The sequence below is a fragment of the Anolis carolinensis genome, chromosome 4 (assembly GCF_035594765.1).
Source record: "Anolis carolinensis isolate JA03-04 chromosome 4, rAnoCar3.1.pri, whole genome shotgun sequence".
Lineage (NCBI taxonomy): Eukaryota > Metazoa > Chordata > Lepidosauria > Squamata > Dactyloidae > Anolis > Anolis carolinensis.
In genome coordinates, this window is record NC_085844.1 from 101311879 (window position 1) to 101331471 (window position 19593).

The 19593-nt window shown below is 46.8% G+C and overlaps 1 protein-coding gene across 7 annotated transcripts in view; it reads right to left on the reverse strand.

Moving 5' to 3' along the window:
* Positions 1–19593, reverse strand: part of dnah5 (dynein axonemal heavy chain 5) — a 299154-nt gene that overhangs the window by 165200 nt on the left and 114361 nt on the right. For all 7 annotated transcript variants that reach the window (XM_062979391.1, XM_062979388.1, XM_062979389.1 and 4 more), the window contains 4 exons: positions 18760–18938; positions 14150–14337; positions 12990–13184; positions 11942–12076 (listed from right to left, as the gene is read on the reverse strand). In XM_062979391.1, coding sequence (XP_062835461.1) covers positions 11942–12076; positions 12990–13184; positions 14150–14337; positions 18760–18938 — 697 coding nt within the window. The remainder of the gene's footprint in view (positions 1–11941; positions 12077–12989; positions 13185–14149; positions 14338–18759; positions 18939–19593) is intronic.

Genomic DNA, 19593 nt, shown 5'->3' on the forward strand with positions numbered 1-19593 from the left:
ACTTGTTGGGAGACAACCATCGCTCGTGGGAAGGCGGCCGCCGCGGGACAGAACGCCAGATAGGCAAGTATATCTCTTAAACCGCTGTTGTTTAGCATTGCGGGGAGGGAGAGTTTCAAATTGTAGAAATTGTTCTGGGTCCCGTTAGAAGCCCTTGGGAAAACGTGAGAAACCCAAAGGGAAGAGCTCTAGGAGAGACCTGATAGGGAGATCCAACCAGGTCTAGGAGGCCCTATTAACTGGACGTGCACGGGAGATCCAACCACAGTCCGAGGGACATACTCCATTGAAAAATTTATTTCTGTGCTTTCTTTTCGCATCTTGTGGGAGGGCGGAGAAGACCTTGCGTTCCCGGTTACTGGCCATTGATCTTCTGGGGGTGCCGGCCAGGGTCGACTCCACATACCACAATGGGTGGGAAAGAATCAAAGAAATCCAAAGGAGCAGAGGGGTCGGTGACCCCTCTCCAATGCATGTTAGATAATTTTGATAAGTTTTCCAAATACACATATGAGAAAGGAATGAAGCCAAATAAGTTGCGCTCGCTGTGTGAGGTGGAATGGCCCTCATTCCCCCTCACTCCCCAGTGGCCTCCTGAAGGGTCACTCGATCTTGCTTTGACTGCAAATGTCTATAGATTTGTTGGTGAGGTACACCCTGATCAGGCCAAATACATCTCAGCTTGGTATGATATTGTAAGGAAACCGCCTGATTGGTTGAGAGAATGCAAATGCATGGTGGTTGAAGAGGTGATGTCTGGGGGGAATAGAGGACTTGCCTCAGGTAATTCCCAGAGGGGAATTGGCACCCCAATGGGAAGGAGAGGGGGAAGGCAAATTGCTAAACCTCCCCCCTATCAAGATTCAGGGAATCCGGCTGACGAACCCATGCCGGCTCCCCCGTATATACCTACCCTCTATACTCCACTGACATCACACGTAAGGGGAGGTGCGGTGGGGGGACTTGACCTCACGGCAGCGGCAAGCGCCCCCAAGCAGGAGCAGCCTGCTGTGAGTTCTGGCCCCCAGCCGCTCTACCCCTCAGAAGAGATAAAGCGAACGGAGAGGCAGGCAAAAATAGATGCTCGCCAGAAGCTGGTAGAATTGAAGCAAGCCCATTGTTATAGTGAATCAAGTGATGATGAGGCAACATTGTGCCCCATAAGGGAGGTGCCGCAACTTGTGCCATTGTCCCTAGATGATCAGGGGCGCCCTAGGTTTGAGACTAGGACTCTGTTTCAACACGTTCCTTTTACTTCTTCGGACATTTTGAACTGGCGCACAAACCGCCCCGCCTGGTCAGAAGATCCGAGAGGCATGGCGAACCTGGTTGAAGGTATCATTCAGACACACAATCCTAGCTGGGTGGATTTGAAACAGTTGTTAGAGGCTTTGTTGACGGCAGAAGAACGAGTGTTGTTGACGCAAGTGGGTAGACAGGAGGCTGCAAAGGAACATGCAACCTCTCATAGTATAGATGCGGTGGATGTGTACCAGGAAAGGGTATTCCCAGTGAGGGAAGACCCACATTGGGATTTGAATGAACCACGTGGCCTTGGTAAGGATGCTCTGAGGTTGTATCAGAATTTGGTTGTGCGCGCTTTGAGGAGAGGAGTTCCAAGGGTCCCAAATTTGAAAAAGATTTACCAGATGGAGCAGGAGAAGAATGAAAGCCCGGTCGCATTTCTGGAAAGGCTCAGGGAAGCGTTTGAGAAGTTTTCTCCCTATGACATGGATGATCAGAGGGATCAGGCTGCAGGGAAGATAGTGTTGAAAAGTGTTTTCTCAAGCCAGTGTAGCCCAGACATACGGAGAAAGTTACAGAAGGATGCTGGTTTGGCTCATTTGACTTTGGAAAGGATTTTGGAGATTGCAAATCAGGTTTACTTGTCTCGTGAGGTTGTACAGGCAAAGAAAGATGAAACAGCGGTGGCTCGCAGGGCCAAGGTCATAGCTGCTGTGTTCCAAGGGGGACAGCCGCAAAGACCCAGAGGATCAGGCTGGAAAGGGAGAGAACAAGGAAAGAAAGGACCAGGGGGCAAGCCACTGGGAAAGAATGAATGTGCAAGGTGCCACAAGCATGGGCATTGGGCAGCTGATTGCAAAGTGGATCTTGAGAAAGGACAGAATAGAAAAGTGCAGAATGGAAACTGGAAAGGGAAAAGGCAGAACCGTGGGGCTGCCGGCCAGCCCAGATGGGCTCCGGTTGCAGCTGGATTGGTAGACCCCGCGTTAGATGTGCATGGATTGGCCTCCGTGAGGGAGGAGGATGAGTATGAGCAATAGGACAGACCGGCTCCCGGATCCCCGGGTAGCCATGGAGTGGTTAGGATTGAACCAGGGGAGCCAATGGTCGATATGAAAGTTGGAAATCAATCCGTCGAGTTTATGCTTGATTCCGGGGCTTCTAAGTCTGTGGTGAACACGGCTGTGTCTCACCCAACTGGAGAAGATGTAAATATTGTAGCAGCTACAGGAAGACGAAAAGCTTGTCCTTTGTTGGCAGAAAGAGAATGTTTGCTAGGGAGGCATCTGGTCAGGCATAGGTTCATTTATATGCCTGAGTGTCCAGTGCCTCTAATGGGAAGAGACCTTTTGTGCAAAATGCGAGCTGCTCTGCTTTTTGAAGAGGATGGTTCAATGTTGGCAGGCTTCAGGACAGGTCCGGATAGGCAACTGGTAGAACAGCAGTTGAAAATGGCTTTGGAACTACCTATGGAGGAAGAGTGGAGATTATATTCTGTATTGGAAGAAAGAACCGACTGGGAAGCATTCAATGTCCCAGAGGTATGGGCAGAAGATAACCCTCCGGGGTTGGCAAAGGATGTTCCACCAGTCATAATTGAATTAAAGCCCTTCGCCAATCCAGTGGCAATCCGACAGTATCGGCTCCCTCGGGAGGCGATTGTTGGAATCGCCGCCTATTTGGAGAAGTTGGAGAGATACGGAATACTGGTTCCTTGCCAGTCTCCATGGAACACACCCTTGTTGCCAATCAGGAAGCCGGATGGGTCTTATCGCCCTGTCCAAGATTTGAGGGCTGTAAATAAATTAGTAGTCCCTCTTCACCCGGTAGTTCCAAACCCATACACACTGCTTAGCCTTATTCCACCCCATCACCAATGGTTTACTGTCCTGGACCTTAAAGATGCTTTCTTTTGCATCAGACTGGCTGAAGAAAGCCAGAAGATTTTTGCCTTTCAAAAGGAGGATCCTGGGACAGGGGCCAAAGGTCAACTCGTTTGGTCAAGATTGCCGCAAGGGTTTTGTAATTCCCCGACCATTTTCGGACAAGCCCTGGCACAGGACTTGCTGCCTATGGTCAAAAATGATAAAGGATGGACCATTCTCCAATATGTAGACGACATTCTTCTCTGTGCAGATAGTAGAGAGGAATGTTTAGAGGGAACTCAGACCTTGTTGCAGTTCTTGGCAGAGAAAGGTTACAAAGTCTCAAAGAAAAAGGCTCAGCTGGTTCAGCAGGAAGTGAAGTATTTGGGTTTTCGTTTGGCTAAAGGTGTTCGGAGGCTAGAGGTGGAGCGCAAGGAAGCCATCTGCTCCATCCCTACCCCCCAAACTCGGAAACAGGTCAGAGAATTCTTAGGAGCGGCAGGGTTTTGTCGTATATGGATTCCGAACTTCGGAATATATGCCAAACCCCTCCATGAGACTACAAAAGGGAAGTCAGGAGACCCCTTGGTGTGGGGAACAGAACAGCAGGATGCATTTGAGCAATTAAAGAAAGCCTTGATGTCTGCCCCAGCTTTGGGGTTGCCTGATTTGGACAAAACTTTCTACTTGTATGTAGGAGAACGGAAAGGAGTGGCTGTAGGCAGGGCCGGCCGGAGATATTTTTTTATGTAAAGCGGGGGTGCTGAAAAGCGCCCCCGCCACCGGCGCCCTGGCCCCGCCCAGCGTGCTCTGGCCCCGCCTCCCACGCTGCGTGGGAGGCGGGGCCAGGGCACGGGGGGCGGGGCCAACTCTGGCCCCGCCCCCTCACTATTCGCCCTGGCCCCTGGCGAATAGTGAGGGGGCGGGGCCAGAGTTGGCCCCGCCCCCCGTGCCCTGGCCCCGCCTCCCACGCAGCGTGGGAGGCGGGGCCAGGGCACGCTGGGCGGGGGGCGGGGCCAGAGTTGGCCCCGCCTCCCACGCTACCCCCGCTCGCCCGTCTGGCCTTTTGTAGCAGGCCAGACTCAGCGGAGGTTTCTCCAGGCCGCGATTGCGGCCTGGAGGAACCTCCGCTGAGTCTGGCCTGCTACAAAAGGCCAGACGGGCGAGCGGGGGTAACGTGGGAGGCGGGGCCAGCTCTGACGCCGCTCCCCCCCCCCCGCCCAGCGTGCCTTGGCCCTGCCTCCCACGCAACGTGGGAGGCGGGGCCAGGGCACGCTGGGCGGGGGGGCGGCGTCAGAGCTGGCCCCGCCTCCCACGTTACCCCCGCTCGCCCGTCTGGCCTTGTGTAGCAGGCCAGACTCAGCGGAGGTTCCTCCAGGCCGCAATCGCGGCCTGGAGAAACCTCCGCTGAGTCTGGCCTGCTACAAAAGGCCAGACGGGCGAGCGGGAGTAGCGTGGGAGGCGGGGCCAGCTCTGACGCCGCTCCCCCCCCCCCCCCGCCCAGCGTGCCTTGGCCCCGCCTCCCACGCTGCGTGGGAGGCAGGGCCAAGGCACGCTGGGCGGGGGGGGGGGGGGAGCGGCGTCAGAGCTGGCCCCGCCTCCCACGCTACTCCCGCTCGCCCGTCTGGCCTTTTCTAGCAGGCCAGACGGGCCAGGGCGCACTGGGCGGGAGGCGGGGCACCGTCAGGGCGGTGCCCCGCCTCCCGCCCAGCCTGACGGCGCCCCCCCGGGCCTGCGCCCGAGGCGGCGGCGTCAGCTGCCGCATGAGTGGGGCCGGCCCTGGCTGTAGGAGTATTGACTCAGTTGGTAGGCGATTGGCCCAGGCCAGTGGCTTATCTGTCTAAACAACTGGACAATGTGGCCTGTGGATGGCCCCCATGCTTGAGAGCTGTAGCGGCTGCTGCAGTTCTAGTGGAAGAGGCAAACAAGCTGACCTTAGGGCAGCCTGTGATTTTAAAGTGTCCCCATGCAGTAGTGACTTTAATGGAACACAGGGGACACCATTGGCTCACCAACAGCCGAATGCTTAAGTATGAAAGCATGTTGGTGGACAATCCACAGGTTAAATTGTCAGTGTGTGCCACTTTAAACCCAGCTACCTTGTTGCCAGTGGAAGAAGGAGAATTGATGCAGCATGATTGTTTAGAGGTGATGGATGAAGTATATTCGAGCAGGCCAGATCTCAAAGATCTGCCACTACAGACTCCAGAATGGGTGCTTTTCACAGATGGTTCAAGTCGTGTGGTTGGTTCTGAAAGGAGAGCGGGGTATGCAGTGGTGAATAGCAATGGGGAGACCCTAGAGGCAAAGGGGTTGCCTCCGGGGACTTCCGCACAGCGGGCCGAGTTGATTGCTCTGACCAGGGCCCTCCAATTGGCTAAAGGAAAAAGAGTCAATATTTATACTGACTCGAAATATGCCTTCACCACTTTGCATGCCCACGGTGCCATTTACAAGGAAAGAGGACTGCTGACCTCTGCTGGACAACAAATCAAGAATGCAACAGAAATTTTACAGCTTTTAGATGCAGTTTGGGAACCAAAGGAGGTAGCAGTCATGCATTGCAAGGGACATCAGTACGGTGAGGATCAGGTAACACAGGGAAATCGCCTGGCAGATCAACAGGCTAGGAAAGCAGCAGATGAGAGCACATCAGAGGAATCAGTTTTGCAATTGGATGTTACACCCACAGTAGAGTCCATGACTTACTCTGCACAAGAGAAGGAGTGGGCCCTAGCAGAAGGGGCAGAATGGAAGGGTAATATTCTCATATTGCCCAATGGGAAAATCTTCGTCCCAAAAGCTTTGGGGTGGGGATTGGTGAAGGAGGTTCATAGACAAACCCATTTAGGTGCGACAGGAATGGCTTCACTCTTGGAACGGCAAATCTGGGTGGACGGCTTGCATGCCCTGGCCAGAACCGCTGCTCTAAGATGTGAAATTTGTGCTAAGAACAATCCCAGGATGGGGCCATTGCTTCCACCTGGGGTTCAGTATTTGGGAACGACACCCTTTGAGTCTCTAGTGGTTGATTTCACTGAAATGCCAAAAGTCCAAAGATTTCATTACATGTTGGTGATGGTATGCACATTCTCAGGGTGGGTGGAAGCATATCCTACCACCTCTGAGAAGGCTGTAGAGGTCAGCCGTGCCATGATGAGGGACATAATCCCTAGATACGGAATACCTTTACACATTGGGAGTGACAACGGCCCGGCCTTTGTCCACCAGGTCCTAGGGTGCCTAGCCCAGTTGTTAGGAACCGCTTGGAAATTGCATTGTGCATACCGGCCCCAATCTTCGGGGAAAGTGGAAAGGATGAACAGGACTTTGAAAGGGACCATCTCAAAGATGTGTCAAGAGACCGGAATGACATGGGTTCAAATATTGCCAATGGCATTACTGAAGGTCAGATGCACCCCCACCAGGGTTTTGGGTTTGTCACCTTATGAATTGTTGTATGGAAGACCCCCTCTGAAAATTAGACCTCTGCAAGGAGACATACATGAATTAGGCAAACAAGAATTGATAAAAGAGGTCCAAGCTTTGGGTACAGTGTTAAACAAACTGTATAAATATACTGGCATGCTGCGTTACCCTTTTCCCGTTACTGCGTTACATTCTTTCTCACCAGGAGATTTTGTTTGGCTGAAAGATTGGAAGTGCGATCCCCTCGGCCCAAGGTGGAAGGGACCACTGGAGGTGTTGCTTACAACCCCTACTGCTGTGAAGTTGAAGGGTGTAAAGCCGTGGGTACATTACACTCGTGTCAAGAAGGACTATACCACCAAAGATCCTGATTTCTGGAAGGTAAACCTACACAAGGACAATCCACTGAAATTCACACTCACACGCCCTAAGGGTCAAGCTACCAAGAGCTGCCCTGAAGAGGAGGGGCCCGAAGCTACCTAGAGCTAGCCCCAGAGGTCAGGTTACCAAGAACCGCCTTGAAGAAGGAAGGAGGGTACACTTCCGAGAGTGTCCCAAAAGACCGAATGGACACTTGGTTTTGGGTGTGGGGAATTGGGGGTTCCTGTGTGGGTTGTATTTTGTTTCTGTGTTGGCTGAAATTTTGTGATATTAAGGACAAACACCACTGTGACAATGAGGACACAATTATACTTATTGATATTGATAATGATGCCATTGGTGCAGACTCAGATGGGTTGGGACAAGAACATGTTCCACCAATTAATTAAAGAAATAGCCAAAGAAGCAGAGGTCGCAGACTGCTGGATTTGTGCCCATAGCCCTCACTCTCAATATGAGGGCTGGGTCATGAAAGCAGGGCCACTGCTGGATGTATCTGGATGGAAATTGTTTACCCCTTGGACATATGCAAGTGAAGAGGGGTTGACTGATTCGGCTCAATTTTTATTGGCCCTTGATGATTCTGCACCAGATGCATCAGCCTGTCTGACACGGTCAGAGGAAGGGATTTCAGAAGTTGATCATAAGAACTTCCCCCAAGCCAAACTCATAAAAGTAGGAGATTACCCCCGTTGTAATCTCACTCTCCCTGTGTATTATGACAACATACACTTTGGAGTTGAACAGCCACAGCCACAACGAGATGGTCACTTGCAGAGATTAAAAAGACAAGTGGCCTCACCAGAGGGGGGTGACAAGAAACCGCCCTCTCGTCCGGCACGTAATGGGAAAGTTAACACTCCCCCCAAAATATATGTGGTTAAGCCCGGGTCGGAGCTGCCTCGGGCAGCAACTCAACCACCTGAGGCGGGAGCGGCGGCTCCACCACAACCGCCTGTGGGTGGTGCTGTTTCTTCACCACGATCACCAGTGGTGAGAGCCGCACCCCCACCGCGGCAAGATCTGCTCCGGACACAAGGAAACTTCCCAATGGAATACCAAATTCCTGGAAGGCCAAGGCCCGGTATACTGCTTGATAACCATGCAATGGGAGGATTGCCTCCGGGATACTTCTGGATATGTGGAAAGTGGGGAGGTAAAGTCTTACCCCCACTATGGGTTGGTACCTGCACCATTGGTACCCTAATCCCCACTAATATTGGGATACACCCGCGAGAGCAGCCCCTGCATGCATTGGAAGCAGCTGACCGGTGGAACAGGCCTAAGAGATCCTATGATGAAAAACGTGGCTATGATCCTGAGAATACATACCTAACAGAGGGAGAAAGATTTGGAGCAATCCTGTTCCCTTGGGTGGGAGTTGCCCTAAATGTCAAACAACTAAGGAGGCTTTCCGCACAGCTGGAAATTTTGGCCAATCAAACCGTTATAGGCATGAAGGCACTCCAGACTGAAATTGACTCACTAGCAGGAGTCCTTATGCAACACAAGATGGCATTAGATTACCTTCTGGCAGCAGAGGGTGGCTTATGTGTATGGCTGAACACAACTTGTTGCCATTATGTCAATGAGTCTGGGCTTATTGAATCTGATGTGGCCAAAATCAACAACGTTGTCTCCACCATAAGGGCTACTTACACCCCCAAGGGAACCGGCTGGATGGATTGGCTTTTTGGCTGGCTCCCGAATCTTAATTGGTTACGAGACCTCATCAAAGTATTGTTTATAATTTTGCTAATTATACTTCTTGCTTTGCTCTTTTTGCCTTGTATTATGTCATGCTTAAGAAACATGATGGCGAGACTGATCACTGCCACCTTCAGTCAGCACAGGGAAGTTCAACGTGTCATGTATATGCAGTTAAACACCATGGAGCAAGACACCACCCCACTGTAATTGGGAAGGTGAAATTGCCTGTGTAACCAAGAAAATGTCTTCCTTGGTTACAAGAAAAAAAAACGGGGGAATGAAGGGGTCACTGAGCCCAAAGTGACTCCATTTTAGAATTGCCTGTCTGCTTTGAAATGGAGGATCAGTCTCCCCTCTAAATTATAAAGAATTGCAACTTGCTGTTTTTGCAGCATGTGTCTAAGTTTAGCAATAATCAGTTTCGGTTGTACTTGCGGTTAGGGTAATTCCGAGAATTGTATGCAACATATATACGTTACATATGTTATGCTTGCACCTGCTGAAACCTTGCGGTTAGAACATCCTGGACTTGTTGACAACGCAGGAAACTCTAGCTCACCACAAACTGATCTGGGGGATTTCCAGTAAATTCCAGTCCAGAAAGAGGAACTAAAATCTGTAAACAACTGCCCTATAAATTGGCCGAGGTGGGAACACTCTTGGCCGACAGCTTTTGCCAGCCACACACTGCTGTGTGACTCTGTCTGCCGGTAGCTACCAATAAAGGTGTTTTGTCCTCAACGAATTTTGGGCTCTTTAATGGTCTCATAGCGGCTTGGCGAACTCGGGTAATTTTCAGTGATTGGGGTTAGTTCCCAAATCACCCCTTTAAATTAGAATCATAGAGTTGGAAGAGTCCTCATGGCCCATCCAGTCCAACCTCCTGCCAACAAGCAGGAAATCGCATTCAAAGCACCCCCAACAGATGGCCATCCAGGCTCTGTTTAAAAGCCTCCAAAGAAGGAGCCTCCACCACACTCCGGGGCTGCTGAACAGCTCTCACAATCAGAAAGTTCTTCCTAATGTTCAGGTGGAATCTCCTTTCCTGTAGTTTAAAACCATTATTCCACGTCCTAGTCTCCAGGGGAGCAGAAAATAAGCTTGCTCCCTCCTCCCTATGACTTTCCCTCACATATGTATAGATGGCCACCATGTCTCCTCTCAGCCTTATCTTCTGCAAACTAAACATGCCCAGCTCTTTAAGGCACTCCTCATAGGGCTTGTTCTCCAGACTTGATTATTTTAGTCACCCTCCTCTGGACACATTCCAGCTTGTCAACATCTCCCTTCAGTTGTGGTGCCCAGAACTGGAGATGATATTCTAGATGTAATCTGACCAAGGCAGAATAGATTTAAATACATCTGTGTCTGATTCTGAAAAGATGTAAGAATGGGCAAGAGATGAACAAAGGTTTGGATTTTTCTTGCTTGTGTCACTAAGGTCCCATAAAGGTCACGCTCGCTATTCATCTAGGAAATGACAAGATGAAAAATGCAAGCTTTATTTACTTTTATTTTTGATACTAAAGCTTTTTCCCCCAGCATCAGTTTTTTCGATATTCTTTTTACGGGAAAAATCTTTCTTTTCAGTTCCCTCAAATGAACCCATAAAGATTCTATTATTCCAGTAATTCTTAATGGTCATGACAGTTTCTTGCCTGGGGCTTCACGCTTTTGTTTTTGTTTTGTTTTTTTCAAGAAAGGACACTTCAGGTAACCATGCTCCAATAGATGCTCCACGAACTTCTTTCTCATTCTCTTATTGAGCTTTATTTTAGGTATCCTGCTATCCTCTAGCCTCGATCCTTCCTCCCTGTTTACATTCCTGTTCTCTCTGCCCCTCCTCATCTGTATCATGATATCTTTCTGGTCTTAGCCTTTAAGAAAGATCTAAAAACATGGCTTTTCCGATGTGCCTTTGGGGAGTAAATGTAATATATTGCTCTGGCCATTCCCCTTGGTTTTTATCCTTTAGACTGCTCCACCATTTTATTTCCCTGTTTCCCCCTATTCCTATGTCTCTCTCTCCCGAGTTTTTAATTAAGTGTTCATGTGGCCCGCCCTGTTTTTTACTGTTTTCTCTGATTTGTGCTGTAATGTATATGATTATTTTTGCACTGTTATATTGTGTTATGATATGTTGTTTTATTTTGTTATATTGTATGGTGTCTGGGCATGGCCCCATGTAAGCCGCCCCGAGTCCCCGTTGGGGAGATGGTGGCGGGGTATAAATAAAGTTTTATTATTATTATTATTATTATTTTATATCTCCAGCTTTTTTCAAAGCTTTTGCTCATTCTCTGCATCTTTTACACTTTTCTCTTTTCTTCTCCCACATTCTTCTTTCCTTCCTTCAGTATTCAAGGGTTTAATTACTCTGGCTATCTACTGTAACTAACTACCTACACTTTTCTCACCTTCTTGGTTTGCCCACTGATACTTGGTACCTATGTCTAACATATCTTGAAGGAACTGCTTGAGATGGCCACAAAAGAATGAGTAAGGCAGGGAATTGCCATGCCAAAACCCAGTGGCCACCACCACGAAATAATATCCACCTCAACTTTGATAGCAGAGGCACCTACTAAGGTTGTGTATTCAGATCCTGACCCATTCCATGTCCTGGTTTTCGGTGGGGGACTAAATCCATTTTTGAGAGCCTCCAGTAATTGGGGGGGGGGGCATATCTATTTTCAGTCTTTGGTGTCAAAGATCTATTTTCTATTGACCCATTTTGGGGTGGGCTTCCCACCCAGGCTCCCTTTCCCAGTGCACACTTTAAAGAGGCTTTCTCTTACCTGCTGTTTCTGCTCTAGAGGAGGTGATAAGCTACAGGCACTGGCAGGTGCTCCTTCATGACACACACACACACTCTCCTTGGAAAGTGAGAGTGTGTGTGGTATGCAGGCCAAGAGCACCCACAACTGCCAAGGCCTGCAGCCAAGCACCTCTTATTCTTCCAGGGCCTGCAGCTGAACACCTCTTACAGACTCCTGCCTGCCACACTCACTCTCTTTCCAAGAAGAGAGTGTGTGTGGCATGCAGGACAGCCCACACCTGCCAGGGCCTGCAGCCGGGCACCTCTTACTCTGTGATGCCAAAAAGCAGGCCAGGAGCTGGGACCCTCTCCTGCTTGGCTTCATTTCTAGTTGATTTCCATTGCAGGAGGGGCATTCCTGTTCTGTGCCTCCAAAGAAATGAAATACATGAAAGAAACAAAGGAAGCAGGAGAAACGAATTCCACACACAACTCTAGCACCTACAGAAAGGCTTCCAAATATGCTGTTAGTATGCATCCATTTCATGCTTACCAGTTTAGAAAGATTCATATCTCTCAAGACCCTCATGACTATGGTAGATTCTGTGTCTTCAGGATTTGATCTTTTGGCTGCTCCCAAGGTCCTCAAAACTGACAATATGTTCCTCAAGCCAAAGTCATAATGTACCTAGAAACAGGACAAAAGATTTTAGGCTGGCACAAATGGAGAACGCTTTCACCAACAATGAAAAAATTCCTACTAATCTTTTCAAGAAAAGGTCTGGTTTAGAGTTCTATTGAAATGAATTGGCTTGCCCACTCCTAAATCAGGAAAAATTAGACTTATAAATATAATCCCTCTGACATAGAAATGAACAGATGGAATATGGAACTGTGACCAAAACAATAACTCTATATTTAGTCATTGAAATAAGTGGCATGATTTGCAATAGCTATATTTGAAATAAATACAGACAAATATGTCATACGTTACCACTATATGTTATCAGGATTTTTAATTTCTTTAAGTAATAACAGTATCAGTGACTCTGGATTAACCTAAGGTTCACTGTTTGTAGTAGCCCTTTTTTGAGTTGATGTGGGTTGGAGGTTGGTGTATGAAGATAGAAGAGAGAGAGTTTGTAACATTTGTATTATTACTGCAAAGAAAAACCTCCTGGTTGGAACAAACAACTCTGTGTCTGGGTGCTTTGTGTCCTAAGGAGACAACTTCACTGCAAGAAGGTATTTGGCTCCCTAATAGGAGTGAAGAGTCTCTTCCACTATACAACAGGGAATTTCATGCTGATTTGTACCCATTACATAGGTCCAGTACCTTGGAGAATACTTTTAAAGATTGAATGAAAATCTTGAGTGCATTCAGACATGAGAGTCAGCAGCGACAACAGTTTCTATATTGTATTCTGAATGTTCAAATCCTTGTATTTTGGGATGAAATGAGAGAATTACTGAACTCGTGCACTAGCACTACCAACATGTAATATCATGATCTACACTGCTATTAATAGCATTTAAGAAGGTTGCTGATTGGAAAACATTCATCCACCAAGAGATGGAACAATCAGTATAACTATTTGTACCTGTTTAGACAATTGTTCTTCACAAAGTTTGTATAGGGTAAAGAACTTCCTTGCAAGGACAATGTTATCAATGAAACCACAGCTAGCCAGCTTGACACGGATGATGATCTGCCGATCAGGAACCATCATTGCCACAGACCGGAAGTTGATCTTCAAGTTTTCGGGCAGTTCTTGACGGCCTGCATATCCAGGGTTCTGATTTAACAGATAATTATCAGTTTTGGTCATACCAGCCTCATTTGTATAACAGGAAAATCTCAGGCAATTTCCCTTCAGTAAATTTTTTTTGCAGCCACCATTTATTTATTTATTTGCAGTATTTATATTCCACCCTTCTCACCCCAAAGAGGACTCCGGGTGGATCACAGAATGTACATTCAGTGCCGTCTATACACTGACAAGAGGTACAATTGTACATAGTTTTCCCATCTTAGGCAACTTGGAAGCTTGTCCACCCCCTCCAAAAGCTCTCCAGAATGGGAATGTTTCTACTTTTCCCCAGCTTTGCTTGATGCACTTTAAAAGCTCTAATCTGCACTGCAGTATGCTTTGGTAGTGTTGTATTTCTGCTGTAGTTTGAAGTTAAAACTGGATTATATAGTCAGTGTAGGTGTGCCCTCAGTTATTCCTGCAAGCTCATGTTCTTCTGCCTTGTGAATACCACTTCATGTAACCTGCTTGAAATGACAGCAGTGCAATGATTGCCCTCAGGCCACACAAGCTCCTGCTGAAAGTCTTCTGAACAAATGAAATCGCAATTTATGGTTCCAGGGTTTTACTCCACCATCTACTGGTAGATAACCCATGCTAAATGTGAATTAGTGAAATGAGTTCAAAAAAAATGAGCCCCTGAAAATGTATCAGCAATTCTTTGCTTTTCTGAAACCTAGATCTTTTAACAATGTACAAGTCTCCTGGTGGAGAGAAAACGTAGGGTATAAATAAACAACAACAACAACAACAACAACACAATATCCACCTGTTTTATCTGTCTGAGACTGCTGCTAATGAGAATCCAATCCAATGTAGTATCAATTTTTTTTTCTCAATGCCAGGCCAAAGTGTCTTATATATATATTATGAATCAAGCCACAATAACTGCAGGTACTCTAGTTCTACTGAGCTGAAATATTCCTTCCCATCATCCTTGGTGTACATACCATTGTCAAAAAAAGCCCAAATTCAGGATTCATTTCCACATTATCACCATCGGTAAAAATGAAACTCTTCTTCCTCTCCTTCTTACAGGTCAGTATGATTGCAATCTGCTGCGCAGCAACTGACAACACTGGTAAATCTATGCGGTTAAACTCATCAAAGCATCCCCATGATCCAGACTGAGCAAGACCTTCAATCAGGGTAGAAAAAGGCTTGGATTAAATGGGGCAGACTCTGTGCCTTTTTTACACAATGAGCTATCAAAGACACTGGGAATCACTGTACTTTCAATAATCAAAAAGTTCACTTAAAGTCTAATGAAGGCAGACTCAACATTGACACAACTGAAGGTTCTTAAAGAAATTGGCATCTGATAAAATCAGCTTTAATCTAGAGTTGGGCATGTTCAGAGGATGTGAACGTCTTGTGTTGTCAAAGACTTTCATGGCCGGGATGTGAATGTCCATTTGCTACCTCAAGAAACCTCTAAGCATTGCACAGATTACCCCAAATGCCCCCCCCCCCCAAAAAAAAGTATCAGTTTGCTTTATTTAGAGAAACCATTTTTAATGTTAACTGGAGTAGGGTGAGAAATGTAGCCAAATAGCATATTACCACTCATAGAGCTTTCCCCCCCTAGTTTTTGTTGTGGATGGAGGAAAAGTCAGTGTGGAAGAGCAAAACATTATTCCGTTGTCATGGACTGACCATCATCATATCAGTTAGACTAACCACAGCTCAAAGCTTCTGCAGAGGTGGTGGACTGATTAAGATGGTCCAAATGGATTCCTGATGTCTCTTGGGGATTTTCCTGTCATGGCGGCTAGTGATCCTGTCAAAGCCTTGGTGGATCTCTATAACAATGGGATGGCCAGGGCGGTAGACATGATCACCCCTGAATGTCCTCTCTTGTCATGTAGAGGTGCATCTGATTGAGCACGGGCTAGAGCCTCTCTTAAGGCCTAGTCTGCGGCATTGCGGGCAGCCAGAAAAGCTTTCTCAACTGCCCACATTGCTTCTGCAACCAACAGAACAGCTGAGTTGTTTCGGGTGGTGGGGGAGCTTCTTTATCCTTGTGATGGGGATAAAGACCACCTGACAACTCAATGTGGTGAGTTCGCCCATCATTTTGTAGACAAAGTCGCTCGGATTCGCTCCGATTTAGACACCAGCCTTAAAGCAGTATCTATGGAGGTAACCGAACCACCTGCTTGTCTAGTGTTAATGGATTCATTTCAGACTGTTTGCCCTGATGACGTCGAGGGGATCTTTGGAACTGTGAGGGCAACCACATGAGCTTCAGAGCCCTGCCCATGTTGGCTGATAAAACATGCCAGTGGGGAGCTGGTAAATTGGTTTGTGAGGATCATAAATGCCTTACTTGACCAGGGACTTTTTCCATCTACCTTAAAACAGGCATAGGTTAAACCAATCTTGAAAAAGGCGTCCCTTGATCCGTTAGTGCTTAACAACTACCGGCCAATTTCCAACCTTTCCTTTTTGGGCAAGGTTCTGGAGCGGGTTGTTGTTTCGCAGCTACAGGGTTTCATGTCTGAGACTGACTATCTAGATCTATTGCAGTCTGGTTTCAGGCCTGGACACGGCACAGAGATGGCTTTGGTCACCTTGGTGGATGACCTCCGCAGATAACTTGACAGAGGGAGTGTGACCCTGTTGGTTCTCTTGGACATCTCAGTGGTTTTCGATACCATGAACCATGGTATCCGCCTGGGACGGCTCTCTGGAATGGGTATTGGGGGCATTGCTCTGCAATCACTCCATTCCTTCCTGGAAGGCCATTCCCAGTTGGTGAAGCTGGGAGACTCCTGCTCAGACTGTCTCCCATGCTTTTTAACATTTACATGAAACTGCTGTGTGAGATCATCCAGAATTTTGGAGTTCGGTGCCATCTCTACACGGATGACACTCAACTCTACTACTCTTACTACTTTTTAACATTTACATGAAACTGATGTGTGAGGTCATCTGGAATTTTGGAGTTCAGTGCTATCTCTACGTGGATGACACTCAACTCTACTACTCTTACTACTCAACTCTACTACTCTTAGATCCTGGATTGGTGCCTGGCCGCCTTGATGGACTGAATCAAAGCTTACAAGCTGAAACATAATCCTGACAAGACAGAGGTCCTCGAGGTCAGTTGTGTGGCCGATCGGGGCATAGGGTGGCAACCTGTGCTCAACAGGGTTGCACCCCCCCTTAAGACACAGATCTGCAGCTTGGGGGTCCTCCTGGATTCAGCACTGATGCTTGATGCTTAGGTGTCGGCGGTGACCGGGAGGGCCTTTGTACAGTTAAAGCTTGTGCACCAGCTGTGACCGTACCTCGTGAAGTCTGACTTGTCATGGTGGTCCATGCCTTATTTACCTCCAGGTTGGATTACTGCAATGCACTCTATGTGGGGCTGCCTTTGAAGACAGCTCGGAAATTACAGCTGGTACAAAGATTAATAACTGGAGCAAGCTACAGAGAGCGGTCAACCCTCCTGTTCAAGCAGCTCCAGTAAGTTTACGGGCCCAATTTAAGGTGCAGGTTATTACCTATAAAGCCTTAAACAGTTCAGGACCTGCTTATCTCCGCAATCACCTCCTCCCCTATGAACCTACACGGGCCCTAAGATCATCTGGGGACAAGGGAGAGGACCTTCCCAGTGGTGGCCCTCGACTCTAGAACTCTCTCCCCAGGGAGATTAGGCTGGCACCATAATTGCCCATCTTCCACCGGGAATTGAAAACGTGGATGTTCCGGCGTGCTTTTCAGTGAATAGGCCCATTAGACATGTACTGTAACTATTTATAAATTTATACTGCACTTTATACTGCACTGTGGCTGCTTCTCCTCGGAAGGAGAGGTAAATCCACGTGTGGAGGAAAGCGGTGTAGCCTCCGAGGAAAAGCAGCCACCGTCCTGGCCGATTCTGGCTGTTCCTCCTTGCAAGGAGAGATAAACCCACGCCTTTTCCTTGAGCTGACAGGAAGGGAAAGGCTCAATGTTTTGATTCTTGAGATCTTGCGAAAGAAGCGAAAGAAGCGAGAGCGGGTGTTTTGCTTGCTCCTCCCTCCTGCATTCATTCTTCAGCTGGCTGAGTTTCATTACGCGGCGGGAAACTGCAGAGGGTAGGAAGTTTGTAAACTCATTAATAGTTCTAAAAAGGGCCTAATTTTGAATGGGGACTATGTTTAAAGGTACTATTGAAGTATGGCTTTTAACTGCATATAATAAATATTTTATCCTATACTTCGTTAATTTTTAATTCCAAAACGTAATATAGTTTCTGGATAGCCCTTGTATATTATTCCCAAGACAGAAAAATCTGGTTTTGCCAGATTTTTAAAAAGTGGTCTGGAGATGTTGAGACTGCATAAAGCCCCATTTCTGCTTCCCCCAGTCTCTCAGGCCCCATCTAGGATGGTGTGATGATAGATCAGCCCATTGGTTTCCACAAAATGCACATGGACTGATACGGATTAAGATGGGAAAGCTGCTCTACACTAGATTAATATAACTCAGGGGAAAACCTCAATCCTACACGAAGATTCAGGTTCTCTCCTGAGTTATATCAGCAAAGAAACTTGAAGCCGGTTTATATGCAAAACCAGCTGTAGGTATCCCAACTGCCATCCCATACTCCCTGGGTTCAGGTGGCCCAGTGACATGGGGTGGCTGTCACTTCACTCCCCCTGCTCCTGTGTCATCCAACCTACTTTATGCTTTGGGCTTCTTCTGCTTTCCATGTCTTGTGACTCACAAAGAAGGAGGGGAAGAGGGGTCCCCCCCCACACACACACTACTCCCATCCTCTTTCACAAGTCACAAGGCATGAAAGGAGGAAGATGAAGTCCTCAGCATAAAGTATGTAATTCTGTCACTGTCGTAGCCAACAGTGGTGCCGAATCTGCCCTGGGCTGCTGAACTGGTACAACACCATGCTGATTCAGGGCAGGCCTGCAGAAAAGACCTCAGAGAAAGCAGGAAGATTTGGGGGGAGCCCACTGAAGTAGACACCATTTAGTTCTTGTCAGCTCTATGATCACACTGTTTCTCCTGCTGTTTTTTATTACTGAATCTAATTGTTTATATTGTACCACATTATGGCTTGCAACATTTATGCAACAAGATTGCTAGCAATCATTAACCTAGAAGCAATTCAATCAAAGACCTCTGAAAACAGAAACATTCTAAAAGCTACATCCATAAACTGTTGAGAGCTGGAATAATGCATGTTAATTTAAAAAATAATACAATTTAGTAAAAGAAATATTGTGAAAATGCAACATTGTGGATTAGCAACTAAGAAGCCGTGCACAGACAGTTTGGGACAATACATTTCTTTGGGTTTTAGACTATGTATAAAACCACAAATAAAAAAATTATGTGTGCATGAGTTTATATGAGAGAACACCTCTTTGGGAATCTCCATGTGGCTTCCATGGGGTGATGTAGCCCAAAACAAAGTTTAAACAATAATATGAAGGAATTTGTCATTTTTTCATACAAAATAAAGGTTAACACGCACTTGGATACATCTTGACTTCAAACCGAATACTCAGTTTTATAAGATCATCGCTTCCATAACAGAAGGTATTCTAACCTTTAAAAATTCTTCCCAGTCCTCGAAAATCCATCTGATCAGAACAATTGAAAACCACAACGTATTTTCCAAGGCATCTTCCCATGTCTTTTGTTGTTTCTGTTTTGCCAGTTCCTGCAGGCCCAGCTGGTGCTCCCCCCATGCTCATCCCTAAGGCTTGAGCTAAAGTAATATAGCACCTATAAAGAAACAGATATAAGAATCAATTTCTCACCAAACACCAGCCTGAAACATCAGTGATGTGAAATGCACAGCAGAACTACTAAAGGATGGGGAAAGAATTCTTAGGTGTGCTCATTAAATGCAAAAGCTATTAATATCAACAACAACAATAATAAAGCTTTATTTATATCCCACCCCCTCTAAGAAGCTAAGACAAAAAGTAAGGAGTAGCAATTTGACCAAAAATTATTTTAGGTAAACACAGGTAGTCGTGACCCCACCACCTGAACACTGCAGAATTGTGCCAAAATGATACAAGCATAGCATTGAGGCTTAAATGCTTTGACGTTCTGAGTTGTTCTCTGGTTTCTCTGTGATCGGCCACATACTATTTAACAGCCAGCAACATTCATTTTTAAGTATTTATTTATTTATTTATTACAATATTTATATCCCGCCCTTCTCGCCCAACAGGGCGCTCAGGGCGGCTTACAATAAAACACATATATAAAAATTATACAGTGCAATATAAATCAGTTAAAAAATTATTATTAACTTATATCAGTATTCATAAAACACATTATAAAATACAGGTAGGCGTGTTCAATTAAAAAAACTGGGTCTGTCGATTGAGTTCCAGCGTACATGATAATAATTAACGCTGCCAATTAT